The 14,445-nt window shown below is 35.4% G+C and overlaps 1 protein-coding gene across 6 annotated transcripts in view; it reads right to left on the reverse strand.

The window, feature by feature from the left end:
• myh9b (myosin, heavy chain 9b, non-muscle) overlaps positions 1 to 14,445 on the reverse strand; it is a 112,633-nt gene that overhangs the window by 49,047 nt on the left and 49,141 nt on the right. For 3 of the 6 annotated variants that reach the window (XM_073943792.1, XM_073943796.1, XM_073943793.1), the window contains exons 5-11: positions 14,211 to 14,304; positions 12,447 to 12,467; positions 6,809 to 6,901; positions 6,662 to 6,725; positions 4,049 to 4,147; positions 3,327 to 3,470; positions 3,133 to 3,228 (exon numbers count right to left, since the gene is read on the reverse strand). In XM_073943792.1, coding sequence (XP_073799893.1) covers positions 3,133 to 3,228; positions 3,327 to 3,470; positions 4,049 to 4,147; positions 6,662 to 6,725; positions 6,809 to 6,901; positions 12,447 to 12,467; positions 14,211 to 14,304 — 611 coding nt within the window. The remainder of the gene's footprint in view (positions 1 to 3,132; positions 3,229 to 3,326; positions 3,471 to 4,048; positions 4,148 to 6,661; positions 6,726 to 6,808; positions 6,902 to 12,446; positions 12,468 to 14,210; positions 14,305 to 14,445) is intronic. The other 3 variants (XM_073943794.1, XM_073943797.1, XM_073943795.1) reach the window with 1 other exon arrangement.

Consider the following 14,445-nt stretch of genomic DNA (forward strand, 5'->3'; position numbering starts at 1 on the left):
GTGCAATATATATTAAAATATATATATTTGCACTCTTTCAACATAAAGGTTTACCATTGCACAACAAGAATTGTGATTTAACTTTTCAACTATGAAAACAAGTTTTACAAAGATTTATTTTGCCACTGATTATTCAAAACTTAAGGTGGTGAACTAGCAGTGTTATGCTGCGTTGAAACATCACTGTCACTGTAAACAACAGGCTAATAAAAATATAACAAACCAGCAATCTTCTTGCTGTGAGGTGGTCAAAATACCCACTGTGCCACCGTGACACCCATTATTTTTATCATTATTATTATTAATATTATTATTATTATTATAATTAAATAAAAATTTACAGGAGGAGGTGTTTAAAACCGCCTAGTGCGGCAGTATAGAGAGGGCGGCGTCCGCAACACCCAGTTATATCCGCGCATAGGGTGGCAGAATAGAGGTCCGCTACACCCGCGCGTCCTCAGTTATATCCGCGCATAGGGTGGCAGAATAGAGGTCCGCTACACCCGCGCGTCCTCAGTTATATCCGCGCATAGGGCGGAAGAATAGAGGTCCGCGACACCCGCGCGTCCTCAGTTATATCCGCGCATAAGGCGGCAGAGGTCCGCGACACGTCACTTCATTTTCATAACCGGTCACTTTCGTTTTCACATTGGGGTTGAGGGCGGCGTGATCGTCCTCTGCCTAGAGCAGCAGTTCAGCTTGCTCCGGCCCTGCAGATGAACAATGCAATAACATCCGTTATTGGCATAGAGCGCACAAAACTTTTGCGCATGGAAAAAAAAACTTGCAATGCTTTTCTCACCACTTTTGGAGCTGGTAGCTACAGTTCAAGCAGTGCGAAAGCCAGAGATGTAGGAACACTGGAAGATGCTTTCACAACAACACCGTGGCGCCGCTTCAAGTGAGATATCAGATTACTCATACTGCCCGCATATTTTAGATGCGCGGCACATTTTGCAAATTGCATCTGTCCTGTCAAGTCGTCCATCCTTAAATCCATAATGTTGCCATACTTTAGATTTAAAACTCAGTGGGGAATAAAATGTTTGTTTTGCTTCTCGCGCTTTCTGAGGGCGCACCACTAGCTTCATCCGCACACCTGATACACTGAGTTGTAGTGTAAGTGTACACATCCGCTAATCCGTTGCTAAGGCTTACTTTATGTAGGTCGATTAAATTATGCGCCAAAAACAGGTTGACAACACTTGCTAATAAATAAAAAATACATTCTATATTAAAAAAATAAGCTGTATCTCGGAAAAACCGATGCATCTCGCAAAAACCGATGCATCTCGATTTGCTTCCAAAATTTCATTCATCCTCTGCTGCTCAACCGATGCACTCGCATCGTGCACGCGCATGACCGCGTATCGATACATATCGATTAATCTTCCCATCCCTAGTTTATACCAGTTACAAACAATCATTAACAATTATGGACTAGTTCATGACCAATTTCAACTAGCTAATAACAATTTTGTCCAGTTTGGACTAGGTAATGAATGCTCGTGAACAGCCTGGATAAGCTAATGGTCATTTTCAACCAGTTACAAACAACTAATAACCATTTTAGACTAGCAACTGTAAATGTTTGGTCTGCTTAAACCAGTAAAGGCCAAATAACAATTATGGACAAGTTATTGACCATTTGTAACCCGCTAATGACACTTTTGACCAGGTCAGACCACTTAATGACTACTCTTGAACAGACTGGACCAGCTAATTAATATTTTTGACAAGTAAATTACCACTGTCAATGAGTCTGGTAAGCTAATCAGAATTTTTTTATGTTTTTAAAAGTTAGACCATCCAATAATATTTCTGGACTAGCTAATAACTATTTCAACAAGTTTGGAAGAGCTAATAGGATCAACAGGTAACCAGTTTGGTGTAGCTAATGACTATTTCTGACCAGTTTGGACAAGTTAATGACAATGTTTGAACCTGCTAATAACTAAATTACATTTTTTGACTGGCTAATATCAATTTTGACCAGGTCAGACTAGTTAATGAATGTCTAAATAGCCTGGACCAGTTAAAGGCCAGTTTGTAGCAGCAAACTACCATTTTTGACAAGTTATTCCAACTAAGAGCATTTTTGGACCAGCTAATCACCATTTTCAACCAGTCTGTACCAGCTACAAACAACTGTTAACAATTTTAGACTAGTAAATGTCCATTTTTTGACTAGTTTGGACCAGCTAATGACTGATTGAACATTTTTGACAAGTTAGACCAACCAATAATATTTCTGAACCAGCTAATTTCAACAAGCTTGGAATGACTCACAACAATTTTTAACTAGCTTGTACCAGCTATTAACAAATGTTAAGTTATTTGGAATGACGATTGAGCAAGTTCGGCCAACTTGAGCCAGCTAATTACTGATAAATAACTGTTTTTTTTTACCACTATGGACAAGTTAATGACCAGCTAATAACAATTTTGACCAGATCAGACCAGTTAACAGACACTCTTGAACAGCCAGGACCAATTAATAGTTAGTATGTAGAAGCTAATTACCATCTTTAACAAGTTAATGACCATCGTCAGCAAGTCTGAACAAGCTAATTGCATTTTCTTTGGCCAATTTGGAGCAGCTTTTTACAATTTGGACCAGGTCAAGAGCACTCTTAAACATGCAGGAATCAGTTAAAGGTCCAGCTAATAATGTTTTTGTCCAATTTACCAACATAGAATACTGTTGATCAGTTAAAAAACAATTTTACCAGTTTGGATCATAAATAACCAAGACAGACCAAGACCAAGTTAGTTTTTGACAAGTTAGTCCAATTAATATCAGTTTTTGACCAGCTATTAATCATTTTCAACTAGTTTGTATCAGCTACTAACAATTGTTAACTAGTTTGGAAAGGCTAATGATAGTTTTGACATCAGACTAGTTAACAAATACTCTTATAACAGACCAGACCACTTAATGCTCAGTTTGGGGAGTAGCTAATTACCATTTTTAAACGGTAATGACCAACCTAGGCCAATTTAGACCAGAAAATAAATTTTTTTGACCAGTTTAGATAAGTAAACCACTTGTTATCTTTATGATGTCAACAAAGCTACAGGAAGCCTAATGGATGTGTTTAACCGTCATAAACTGTATATTTATTTATTTACCGGTGTCATCAGGCATGGAGGCCTGGTCTGAATGACGCTCCTTCTTGAAGGACATGTTGCCCAGCTGCAGCACAGATGAAATAACCCTCAGCAGACCTGCAGGGGGCGACACACACAATAATAAAAACACACACCTAACACATCTAGCTAATAATTACGTCACATTTATGAGCAGCTCTACTGTTTATACACACCGACATGCTCCTCCTCAGAGAAGCCCATAATCCTCATGGCCTCCACAGTCTCCACGTACATGTCTCGGTCCTGCTGTCCCGGGATGGTCACGTTCCCATTGGACAGGAAGCGGTACTTATTGTAGCCCTCCAGACACAGCTCAGCTGATGAAGCAAATTTGTACAGTTTGTATTGACAAACTTTTGTATGAAGACTGCAGTCATTTACAGATGAAGTCAGAATTATTAGCTCCCCTGTATTTCTTTACCCCAATTTCTGTTTAATTAAGAGAAAAACTGTTCAGAACACATTTCTACACATAATAGTTTTAATAACTCATCTCTAATAAATGATTTCTTTTATCTTTGCCATGATGACAGTAAGTAATATTTAGTATTCAGCTTAAAGTGACATTTAAAGGCTTAACTAGGTTAATTAGGATAATTAGGCAAGTCATTGTATAACAGTGGTTTGATCGGGAGACAATCCAAAATAAATATTGCTAAAGGGGACCAATAATATTGACCCTAAAATGGCTTTAAAACAATTAAAAACTGCTTTAATTCTAGCTGAAATAAAACAAATAAGACGTTCTCCAGAAGAAAAAATATTATAGGAAATACTGTGAGCAATTCCTGAATCGGTTAAACATCATCTGGTCAAACTTTAAGAAAGAAAAGGAGGGTGAATAATTCTAACTTCAACTCTTTATGCTTGACGTAAAAGCAGTGCAGACGCTTACAGCGAAGTTTGTCTCCTACGCCGGTCAGCATGTAGTAGAACATGTGGAAGGTTCGCTCTTCTTTAGCCTGACGGATGGCTCTGGACTTCTCCAGCAGGTCTGACAGTCAGAGTCAAGGATAGACTCGTTTGTTTACATGATGCATTTAGTGTTTAAAGACTAGCAGCTTTCATTAGCAACAATAGACATTTTCAGAGCATCACCATAACATAGACAACAAGCAGCCAATCTCAACTGCCTCATTAATTATTCATGACCTATGATTCCGGTAAGAGTGCTGGCTCATTTGCATATTTAGGAAGTCAATGACATTCTAGAGGTTTATGTTGCAAAAATGTCTTGAAGATTTTAGACATTAAGACTTTTTTAAAGACCCTAACTGAAGAAACTAGAAGAAATATTTGATCTACAGTGCACAAATTATGCTTACGCTTCCCTTTAAAATAAAAAACTTGACGGGAAAAAATCCTCATGTAAATTATAGCCATGATCATATGAATATAACATGTGCTGCTCTGATTTAAGGCTTTAAGGCCTTAATTTACTCAAAAGCCATTTAAGACTTTTAGGACCCGATTGGATTTCCTTTCAGGAGAATTTAGTAATTTAGGGTGCTTTCACGCCTAGACATTTGTTTCAGTACCTGGTGCGTTTGCCTCTTTAGCACGATTAGTTTGGCATATGTGAATTCAGCAACCCCGCTCTCATCAGCACCAAAACAATCAGCCAGAGACCACCTGAATGAGGTCTCGGCTCAAATGAAACGAACTTTGAAGCGTATCGATTGTAATGAGAAAGCATTACAATCCAACAAACTAACCAGGCTATATCACAGTGTGTTAAGCCTGTTTTATACTTCTGCATCAAGTGACCAGCGTGACCCACGGCACATGCAACGCCCGTAGCTGTGCATTTATACTTCTGTGCACTGTCTCTGTTGGTCTGCATTAACACTTCTGAAACGCTAGTTGGCAGTGAGGTGTAAATGTTCCTCTGTGTCGAGTTTCTTCGCTGCTGTTTTGCTTTTCCTGAACACTTCCGGGATGTACAAGTGGCTCAAACTCTCTCATTTTGAGGCAGGAACCGGCGGACGTGCAACAACTTTAACTAAGAGGTAAACACAAAACAAAACTTTCCATCCGGAGCTCCTTCACGGGACTCCACACTTGTAAAAAGTTGCTCCATTGGTCTAGCGCGGCTCTCGGTCTCGCCCAGACTCGTCAGCGTTACCAAGCCGACCAATCACAGAGCTTGCGCTACGCGTTGTTGTGACGTGTAGTTACATTTTTTGAGAGGTGCACGTCAGTGACGGCGACGGCCACGGCGAAGGGCTATGCGTCAACGCCATAGCATACGTCGGGGTTTGACGCAGAAGTATAAATCAGCCTTTATCGTTGTGTAATAGCCATATATACAGCTATATGAAGAGAGAATGACGAGTAGGGCGGGATATCACCATTCCTACCAGTAAACGTGTATTTTATGTCAAATAGGAAAGTGAAAGCATGTTAACTATTAACAAGAGCTGTTTATCCATTGGGAAAATTGACCGAACAGCAGGCTTGGTTTATCTGTTATTTCTCTCTATAATGTAAAGCCTATAATGCATAAACCAACTGCTCTGGATGAGAAAGTCTTACCTCTGATTTATATTTGGTGATGTCTGTGGGTGTCACCATTCAAAATGAAAGTGTAGCTTTTCGCTTATGTCTTATTGCTCATAGTCATAAATTAACGACGCATGACAGCTGAGCAGGAAAAATAAACCAAACTTGTGAGGAGAGTTCACTCGCACGTGACTTGTTTTAACAATATTGCCATTGAGCAACGAACAATATTGTAACAATTTTAATCCCTGTTTCAGAACAAAACAATGGATTTACAGGCGTGAAAGCAGCCTTAGACATTTCCTAATCAAGTTTAGAAGTCATAACAAGTTATGTTATTTTTATTATATGCTTCTATTTAAAGATAAAAATGAGATTTTGAGTGACAGAAATATTTATATTAATACAATATCATATTATGACAACCTGTTTATCTGCATTTACATTTTGTTTTTACTTTGAGTAAATGTATGGATTTTCAAGAAGTCAAACACTGCCGAAATGCTTTTCTTACTTCGTTTTGTTGTCTTGTTTCTAGTCCAAATATTTAAAACTCTTAAATCAAGCAGCATTTTCTAGACAAGCAAAACACAATGTCATGTTTTCAGAAATAATGACGCTAAAATGAAGAGTTTTTCCTTAAAACAAGCTAAATAATCTGCACCAATGGGGTAAGCAGAATAAGATCATGTCAAACCAAGATTATTTAGTTTGTTTTAAAGAAAAACTTGCTTAATTTTAACTCATTGTTTCTCAAAACAAGACAATATGCTTTAAATGTCTAGAAAATGCTTCTTAATTTAAGAATTTGGAGATATTTGGACTAGAAACAAGACAAAAACAAAGTAAAAAAAGCTTTTATTGTGCCATGTAAACCTCTGCAGTGAGCTGTAAATCCCCCAATTAATTTGATCAACATAATAAATATGCAAGTAAGCCAGTACTCCTATATCCTAGAGATAATGACCCTGATATTTAAAGCGTATTAAGCAGCTCATAAAGATACAGGTTTCAATATTGGCTCCAACGATGTAGCCGTTGACGTCAAAGTTGATTCTGATGAATTTGCCCTGAAACACAGAGCAGATGAAAGATCTATGGAACATGTATTTACACAGGAACTGAAATAAGATATAAAGCAAGAGAGACTTACAAATCGAGACGAGTTGTCGTTTTTGACGGTCTTGGCGTTTCCGAAGGCTTCCAGGATCGGGTTTGCCTGCAGCAGCTGCTTCTCCAGCTCGCCCTGCGCTCAAACACACCAATCACAGCTCAGTTCAGCTCAAACGCACCAATCACAGCTCAGTTCAGCTTAAGTGGATCATTCGCAGCAGTTTAGCTTGAGTGCACCGATCACAGAGCAGCAGAGCTTAAATACACCAATCACAGCGTAGCTGAGCTTGAACCGACCAATCACAGCTCGGTTCAGCTTAAACAGCATCAAAAGTGTCCCGCACAGGAGCAAATAAGCCAAAACACACACATGGATAAGCACATATTCTGATTCCAATCCCAAAACACCAGTAAAGAGAACGTCCCGTCACCCCTGAACATACAGAAACACTGTCCCTACACACTCAACGCACAAACCCTCATTATTCCCCTTAAAGATAAACACAAGGTTCAGTAATGCTGTGTTCACACCAGACGTAGCAATCGCAGATAAATAATGCTATTCGCGCGTAAATAGATGCATGAACATTTTGTATTTACTCCCTTCATTAGTGCATCAAATCTGCTGCACACCAGACGCAGATTCGTGTGATGGGCGGGGCTTCTGTCTGCCCGGTGACTGTAGCTTCGTTGCTAAATGGCTGACATGGATTTTATTGAGAGAATAACAGTGTTTATGTGCTTTAGAAGGCTGAAAAACAGCGTCGATTTGTTTGGAGTCGTGTCTGAGTCCACTACATCCTTTCAGAGGTGCAGCAGCTCTGTGAGCTCATAATCTTTTAGCGGTGATTCCAAATGAGCCCTATTTGATGAACTATTGTCGGTGTCGGCAGGAGGATTTTCCCCCAGGTAACCAACAACAGGTGCTACATCATTATCACGCCCCCATTTAAGCAAGCTTCTGATTGGTTAACGCAGTGTGAATTTCTGCCTAAGTTTAGATTTTCGAAATAGAGAGATTCACGCGAAACGAGATATGCAAGCGCATCAATCGTGCAAAATGCTCAACTCGCGCCACTTCATTCGCGTGAATCACGTCATTCGCGCTGCCTTATTCATGCGTACTGCACCACACGATGTCTATTCCCATCTTTGCATTGACTTGACATGTAAATCACTCGCGCTTGACGCTTCTTCCGGGTCTGGTGTGAACGCAGCATAAGAATGTTACAACCGCTATCTGAAATTAAAATCAATAAATTCTTCATTAATCAAATATATATATATATATATATATATATATATATATATATATATATATATATATAACAACATCTTGAAAATAACTACACTAAAAAAAATTGACTAATAGAATTTTGTTGTATGAATAAATTAATTGAATAAATTTAAATAAAAACTGAAAACAAATGAATGAAAATAAAAACATTTGGGGAAAACTTCAGAATAATAAATAATATAAAATATGAATAAAAACTAATAATATATTTGGTGGTAAAAAATCTTGAACAAATTTAAATTAGCCTGAATGAAAACGGAAACTGAACATTAAAAATTACTTCAAAAGAATGACACACTTCAACATTTATATAAAATAATTAACACTCCCCATCTCATTTACATAAATGAAGCCTCACCCACATCGATGACATCACCAGATGATCCTCCACCATTAAAAATACATTTCAGAACATATGTTTGCATTTAAAGATTTTTTTCACCCCACAAAATTTATTCTGTCATCATTTATTCAACCTCTGCGTATAATAACATATTGTGAAGAATGCTAAAAATCGGCAGCCATTTACTTTTTATAGTACTTATTTCCATACTATGGATTCAATAACTACTAGTACCCAACATTCTTCACAATATCTTCTTTTGTGCTCAGCAGAAAAGCAAAACTCTTAAATGTTTGGAACCACTTGAGAACTGACAGATTCACTTGAGTTTGAAAAAATATATACTATAGTGTTTTTGAACCATACTGTAGTAAACATACTTGTGGTGGTAGTTCTAGTTTCAATGGTAACACAACAACTACAATTGTGTGTTAAGGTAATTCTATGGTAACAACAATAGTAATTAGTCTGTCGTGGTGATTCTATAGTTGCTATAGTAACAACAATAATTTGTCAGTTGTGGTAATTCTATAGTTGCTATGATAACAATAGTACTAGTTACAACAATAGTAATTAGTCTGTTGTGGTAATTCTACAGTTGCTATGGTTACAACAATAGTAATTAGACAGTAGTGGCAATTCTATAGTTGCTATAATAACACAACAATAGTGATAAGTCAGTTGTGGTGATTGTATAGTTGCTATGGTAACAAAAGTAGCAATTTGTCTGTTGTGGTAATACTGTAGTTACTATGGTAACAAAAACAATATTAGTCTGTTGTGGTAATACTATAGTTGCTATAGAAACAAAAAATAGTAATTAGTCAGTTGTGTTAATTATACAGTTGCTATAGGTTACATCAACAGTAATTTGCCTGTCATGGCAATTCTGTAGTTGCTATGGTAACAATAATAGAAATTAGTATGCTGTGGCAATTCTTTAGTTGCTATAGTAACAACAATAGTATCTAGTCAGTTGTGGTAATTCTGTAGTTGCTATGGTAACAACAATAATGATTTGTCTGTTGTGGCAAATCTATAGTTGCTATGGCAACAATAGTAATTTGTCTGTTGTGGTAATTCTCTAGTTGCTATGGCAACAACAATTGTAATTAGTTATTGTGGTAATTCTCTAGTTGCTATGGTAACAACAATAGTAGTCTATTGTGGTAATTCTATAGTTGCTATGGTTAAAACAGTAATTAGATTTTTGTGGTAATTCTGTAGTTGCTAAGGTAACAACAACAACAATAGTAATTGGTTTGTTGTGGTAATTCTATAGTTGCTATGGTAACAACAACAACAATAGTAACTAGTCTATTGTTGCGAATCTAAAGTTGGTATGGTAACAACAGTATTTAGAGTGTTGTGGTAATTCTATAGTTGCTATGGTATCAACAATAGTAGTTAGTCTGTTGTGGCAATTCTATAAATACTATAGTAACAACAGTGACTACTCTATTGTGGTAATTGTATAGTTGCTATGGTAAAAACACTAGTAATTAGTCTGTTGTCGTAATTCTATAGTTGTAACAGTAACAAAACTGTATTAATATAAACAAATGACCCAATATTGTAGTTTTCAACAACTATAGGGTATATTACACTACAATATCCCACAGTTTACTGTAGTAACGACTGGATTATAATACAGTATTTATTAGTTTACAGGTTTACTATAGGTTATACTACAGTGTGCTGCAGTGTTCATTAACAAAGACTTCTAAACACTATATTAAATGCAGGGTAAGACACTTCACTATAGTATGGTTCAAAAACACTCTAGTATTTTTCATGTAATCTCTCTCTCTTTAATAAGCACCGGCTGTTCCTTTAAGTCCAGATATGCAGGACACACGCAGAAACAATGGTCATCTTGTTGAATCGTGTTAGCATGTGCTCCGCTTCACATGCTCTTGTAAAACAGCAGGGTTCATTCCTGCAGCGCTGACGTGTCCATCGGCACTGTTTATTCTCCCAGAGGCAGAAATACACACTTATTTATTGACCAAAGCCAGTTCCCATGAGCTCAGAAACACAGAACAGAGACGCGTGGTGGCATTCAGACCCGTCAGACTGAGAGCATCTGCAGTAACACTCCTCATCTGCAGCACCGGCCACAAAAACACACTTACTTTAGAGCTTTAGTAGAAGTTCTTGAGTTCATATCGATTCTCACAAGCCAAGAATATTTGATTTTTATATAAATGTTTTGTCAAGAGTCACATCGGAGTCAATTACATTAGAATCGAATTGAGAATCAAATCAAGTGTCACATCGGATTTAAATCGAAAAATCAAATATATCAGAATTGACTTGAGAATCAAATCAAGAGTCTCATTGGAATAGAATCAGGAATCAATTACATTAGAATCGACTTTAGAATTAAATTAAGAGTCACGTCGAAATTTTATCGAAAATCAAATAGATTAGAATCGACTAGAAAATGAAATGTCACACTGGAATCGAATCGATAATGAAATACATTGGAAACAAATTGGGAATCGAATCAAGAGTCACATCTAAATCGAATCGAGAATCAAATAGTTCAGAATCGACTTGAGAATCAAATCAAGAGTCACATTGGAATCGAATCATGAATCAAGTACATAAGAATGGACTTTAGAATCAAATTAAGAGTGACATCGAAATTGAATTGAAAATCAAATACATTACAATCAACTAGAAAATCAAATCAAGTGTCACATCGGAATCGAATCAAGAATCAAATACATTAAAATTGACTTAAGAATTAAATCAAGTGTCACATCGGAATCAAATTAAAAATCGAATACATTGGAATTAACATGTGGATCAAATCAAGATTCACATCGGAATCAAATACATTAGAATTGACTGAAGGATCAAATCAAGAGTCATACTGGAATTGAATCAAGAATCAAATATATAAGAATTGACTTGACAATCAAATCAAAAGTCACATTAGAATTGAATCGTGAATCAAATATATCTGAATTGATTTGAGAAACAAATCCAGAGTCACATCGAAATTGAATTGATAATTAAATCAAGAGTCACATCGGAATCAAATTGACATTCAAAATACATGAGAATTGTCTTGAAAAACAAATCAAGAGTCACATCGGAACCGAATCAAGAATTAAATACATTGGAACTGACTTGACGATCAAATCATAAGTCACATCGGAAGCAAATCGAGAATTAAATACATCGGAATTGACTGGAGAATCAAAGAGTCACATCGGAATAGAATCGAGAACCAAATACATCATTGACTTGAGAATCAAATTAGAGTCACATCAAAATCGAATCAATTCCATCGGAAATGACTTGGAATTAAATCGAGACTTAAATACCTTAGAATCGATATGAGAATCAAATTAGGAGTCAAATTAGAATGGAATCGACAATCAAATACATTAGAATCGACTTGAGAATCAAATTAACATTGACATCGAAATTGAATTGAGAATCAAATACATAAGAATCGACTTTAGAATCAAATTAAGAGTCACAACAGAATCATATCAAGAATCAAATACATTAGACTCGACTTAAGAATCAAATGAAGAGTCAAATCGGAATTAAATCGAGAATCAAATACATTTGAATCGACTTAAGAAAATAAGAGTCACATCGGAATCAAATCAAATCAATCGGAGTTGACTTGAGAATCAAATCAAGAGTCACATCGGAATCACATCGAGAATCAACTACATCAGAATCGACTAGAAAACCTAATCAAGAGTCACTTTGGAATCAAATTAATAATCAATTTAAAAGTCACACTGAATCAAAAGCTTGTAAATCAGAATCAAATTGAATCATCTGAACAACACCCTGCCCTATTTATCTAGAGAGAAAACATGTGATTTTTCTTTACGCGTGTGTTTTTGCAGATGCTTAGTTCACGTTTACATTGAGGAGAGCCGGAGGTGTGTTTTAGTCTCAGTGTGAAGAGTCTGAATGAAGCTTCAGCTCGGCTCATTCACCCAGCAGAGAGAGAGGGGGGACAGACAGAGAGATGATGAGGAAGATGAAGATGGTGTAACTCACATGTGACAGGACGGAGCTGCTCTGTTGACATAAAGAGAAAAACACTCAAACTTACTCTCACTCTGAGGCAAACAGCAGATCCAGAGCCAGTGGAAAAAGAGAGATGCGCTCACTAACACACAGCAGGAGCGCTTATTCACACACACATACACTTTCCAGCAAACTCTGGACAAACGCACTAGTGAACCTCAGGAGCTCAGGAAGGAGCTTTATTGAGGATTATTGTGTGTCATAACTGCGCTCTATAAATGCAAATGTGGTTAAAAACTAGATGGTGAGAGTAATTTTTTAGTACATAAAAAAACTAAATACAAAAAAGTAGACAACTAAGTCTGCTAACCAAATGTTTTTATCATGTTCAAAAGCATAAAATACATTTTAAAAATACTTTAACTACACTGCAATATATATATATATATATATATATATATATATATATATATATATATATATATATATATATATATATATATATATATATATATATAGAAATGTAAAAAACCGTATTTCTTCAAATAGACGAATTATACAAAAATAGGATAATTTAAGTTAATTTAAGTTTAGTTTGATAAGAATTTTTTATTTTTTTGTATTTCTGCAAATAGTCAAATAAACATGATTAAAAAAAACACAAAATGAATAAATAATATAAAATAAATAAAATAAATTATTTAACATAATTGAATAAATAAACAAAATAAATAAACAAACAAAATAAATAAACAACATAAAAAATAAAAAATAAATGAATGAAAAATAAACAAATAAACTAAATAAACAAACAAAAAATAAATAAATAAATGTAAAATAAATAAATATAAAATTAATAAATGTAAAATAAATAATAAACATAAAATAAAAAAGATCAATAAATAAACAAAATAAATAAATAAATATAAAATAAATATATATAAATAAATAAAAAATAAACAAATAAACAAAATAAATAAATAATATAAAATAAATAAAAATAAATAAATAAATGAAAAATAAACATATAAACAAAATAAATAAATAAACAAAATGAATAAATAAATATAAAATAAATAAACAAAATAAATAAATATACAAAAAATAGATAAACAAACAAAAAAAGAAAGAAATAAACAAAAGAAATAAATATAAAATAAATAAATAAGCGCTATAGGGGAATTGATTAACTAAATTGGCCATAGTGTATGAGTGTGAATGTATGTAAGTGTATGGGTGTTTTCCAGTGATAGGTTGCTGCTGGAAGAGCATCAGCTGTGTAAAACATATGCTGGAATAGTTGACGGTTCATTACGCTATGGTGACCCCTGATTAACAAAGGGACTAAGCCGAAAATAAAATAAATGAAATAATAAATAAACATTAAATAAATAAACAAAATAAATACATAAACAAAAATAAATATAAATGAATAAACATAAAATATTGAGTGTGATTTTACTTAGTTTAGTACTCTGAAACTGAAGTGTCTCCTTTTACTGGCCATTTGTTGGAAAATAAAATCATTCAAGTATTAAAGCATATCCATCTCTTTCATTCTGTTCACATTAAACACTGCGCGGAGAGCCAATGCCATACATCAGCAGGAAGTGACATCATACGTGACTATGTAACATCAGAAAGAGATGTGTTGGGTGTGTTTGCCTGTTTCTGCTCCACATTCCTGACCTGATAATGTGATGTGAAGGCAGATGAAAGAAGGGTGGAGAACAGAGGAACACACACACGCACACGGACACGCACACACACACACACACACACACACACACACACCTGGTCTTTCTTGGTTTTGTGAGATGACGCCACGTGAGCCAGATACTGAATGACCTTCTTGGTGTTTTCTGTCTTTCCAGCTCCAGATTCACCTCTGAAAAAACACACACAAAATCATATATAGATATACAGACACAAAAAGACATGCACGCACACAGAAACACACACACAAAATAAATACCAAATACATATATAAAAGCAGGCATGCACGCACACACAAATATGCATAGACAAA

The sequence above is a fragment of the Danio rerio genome, chromosome 3 (assembly GCF_049306965.1).
Source record: "Danio rerio strain Tuebingen ecotype United States chromosome 3, GRCz12tu, whole genome shotgun sequence".
NCBI lineage: Eukaryota > Metazoa > Chordata > Actinopteri > Cypriniformes > Danionidae > Danio > Danio rerio.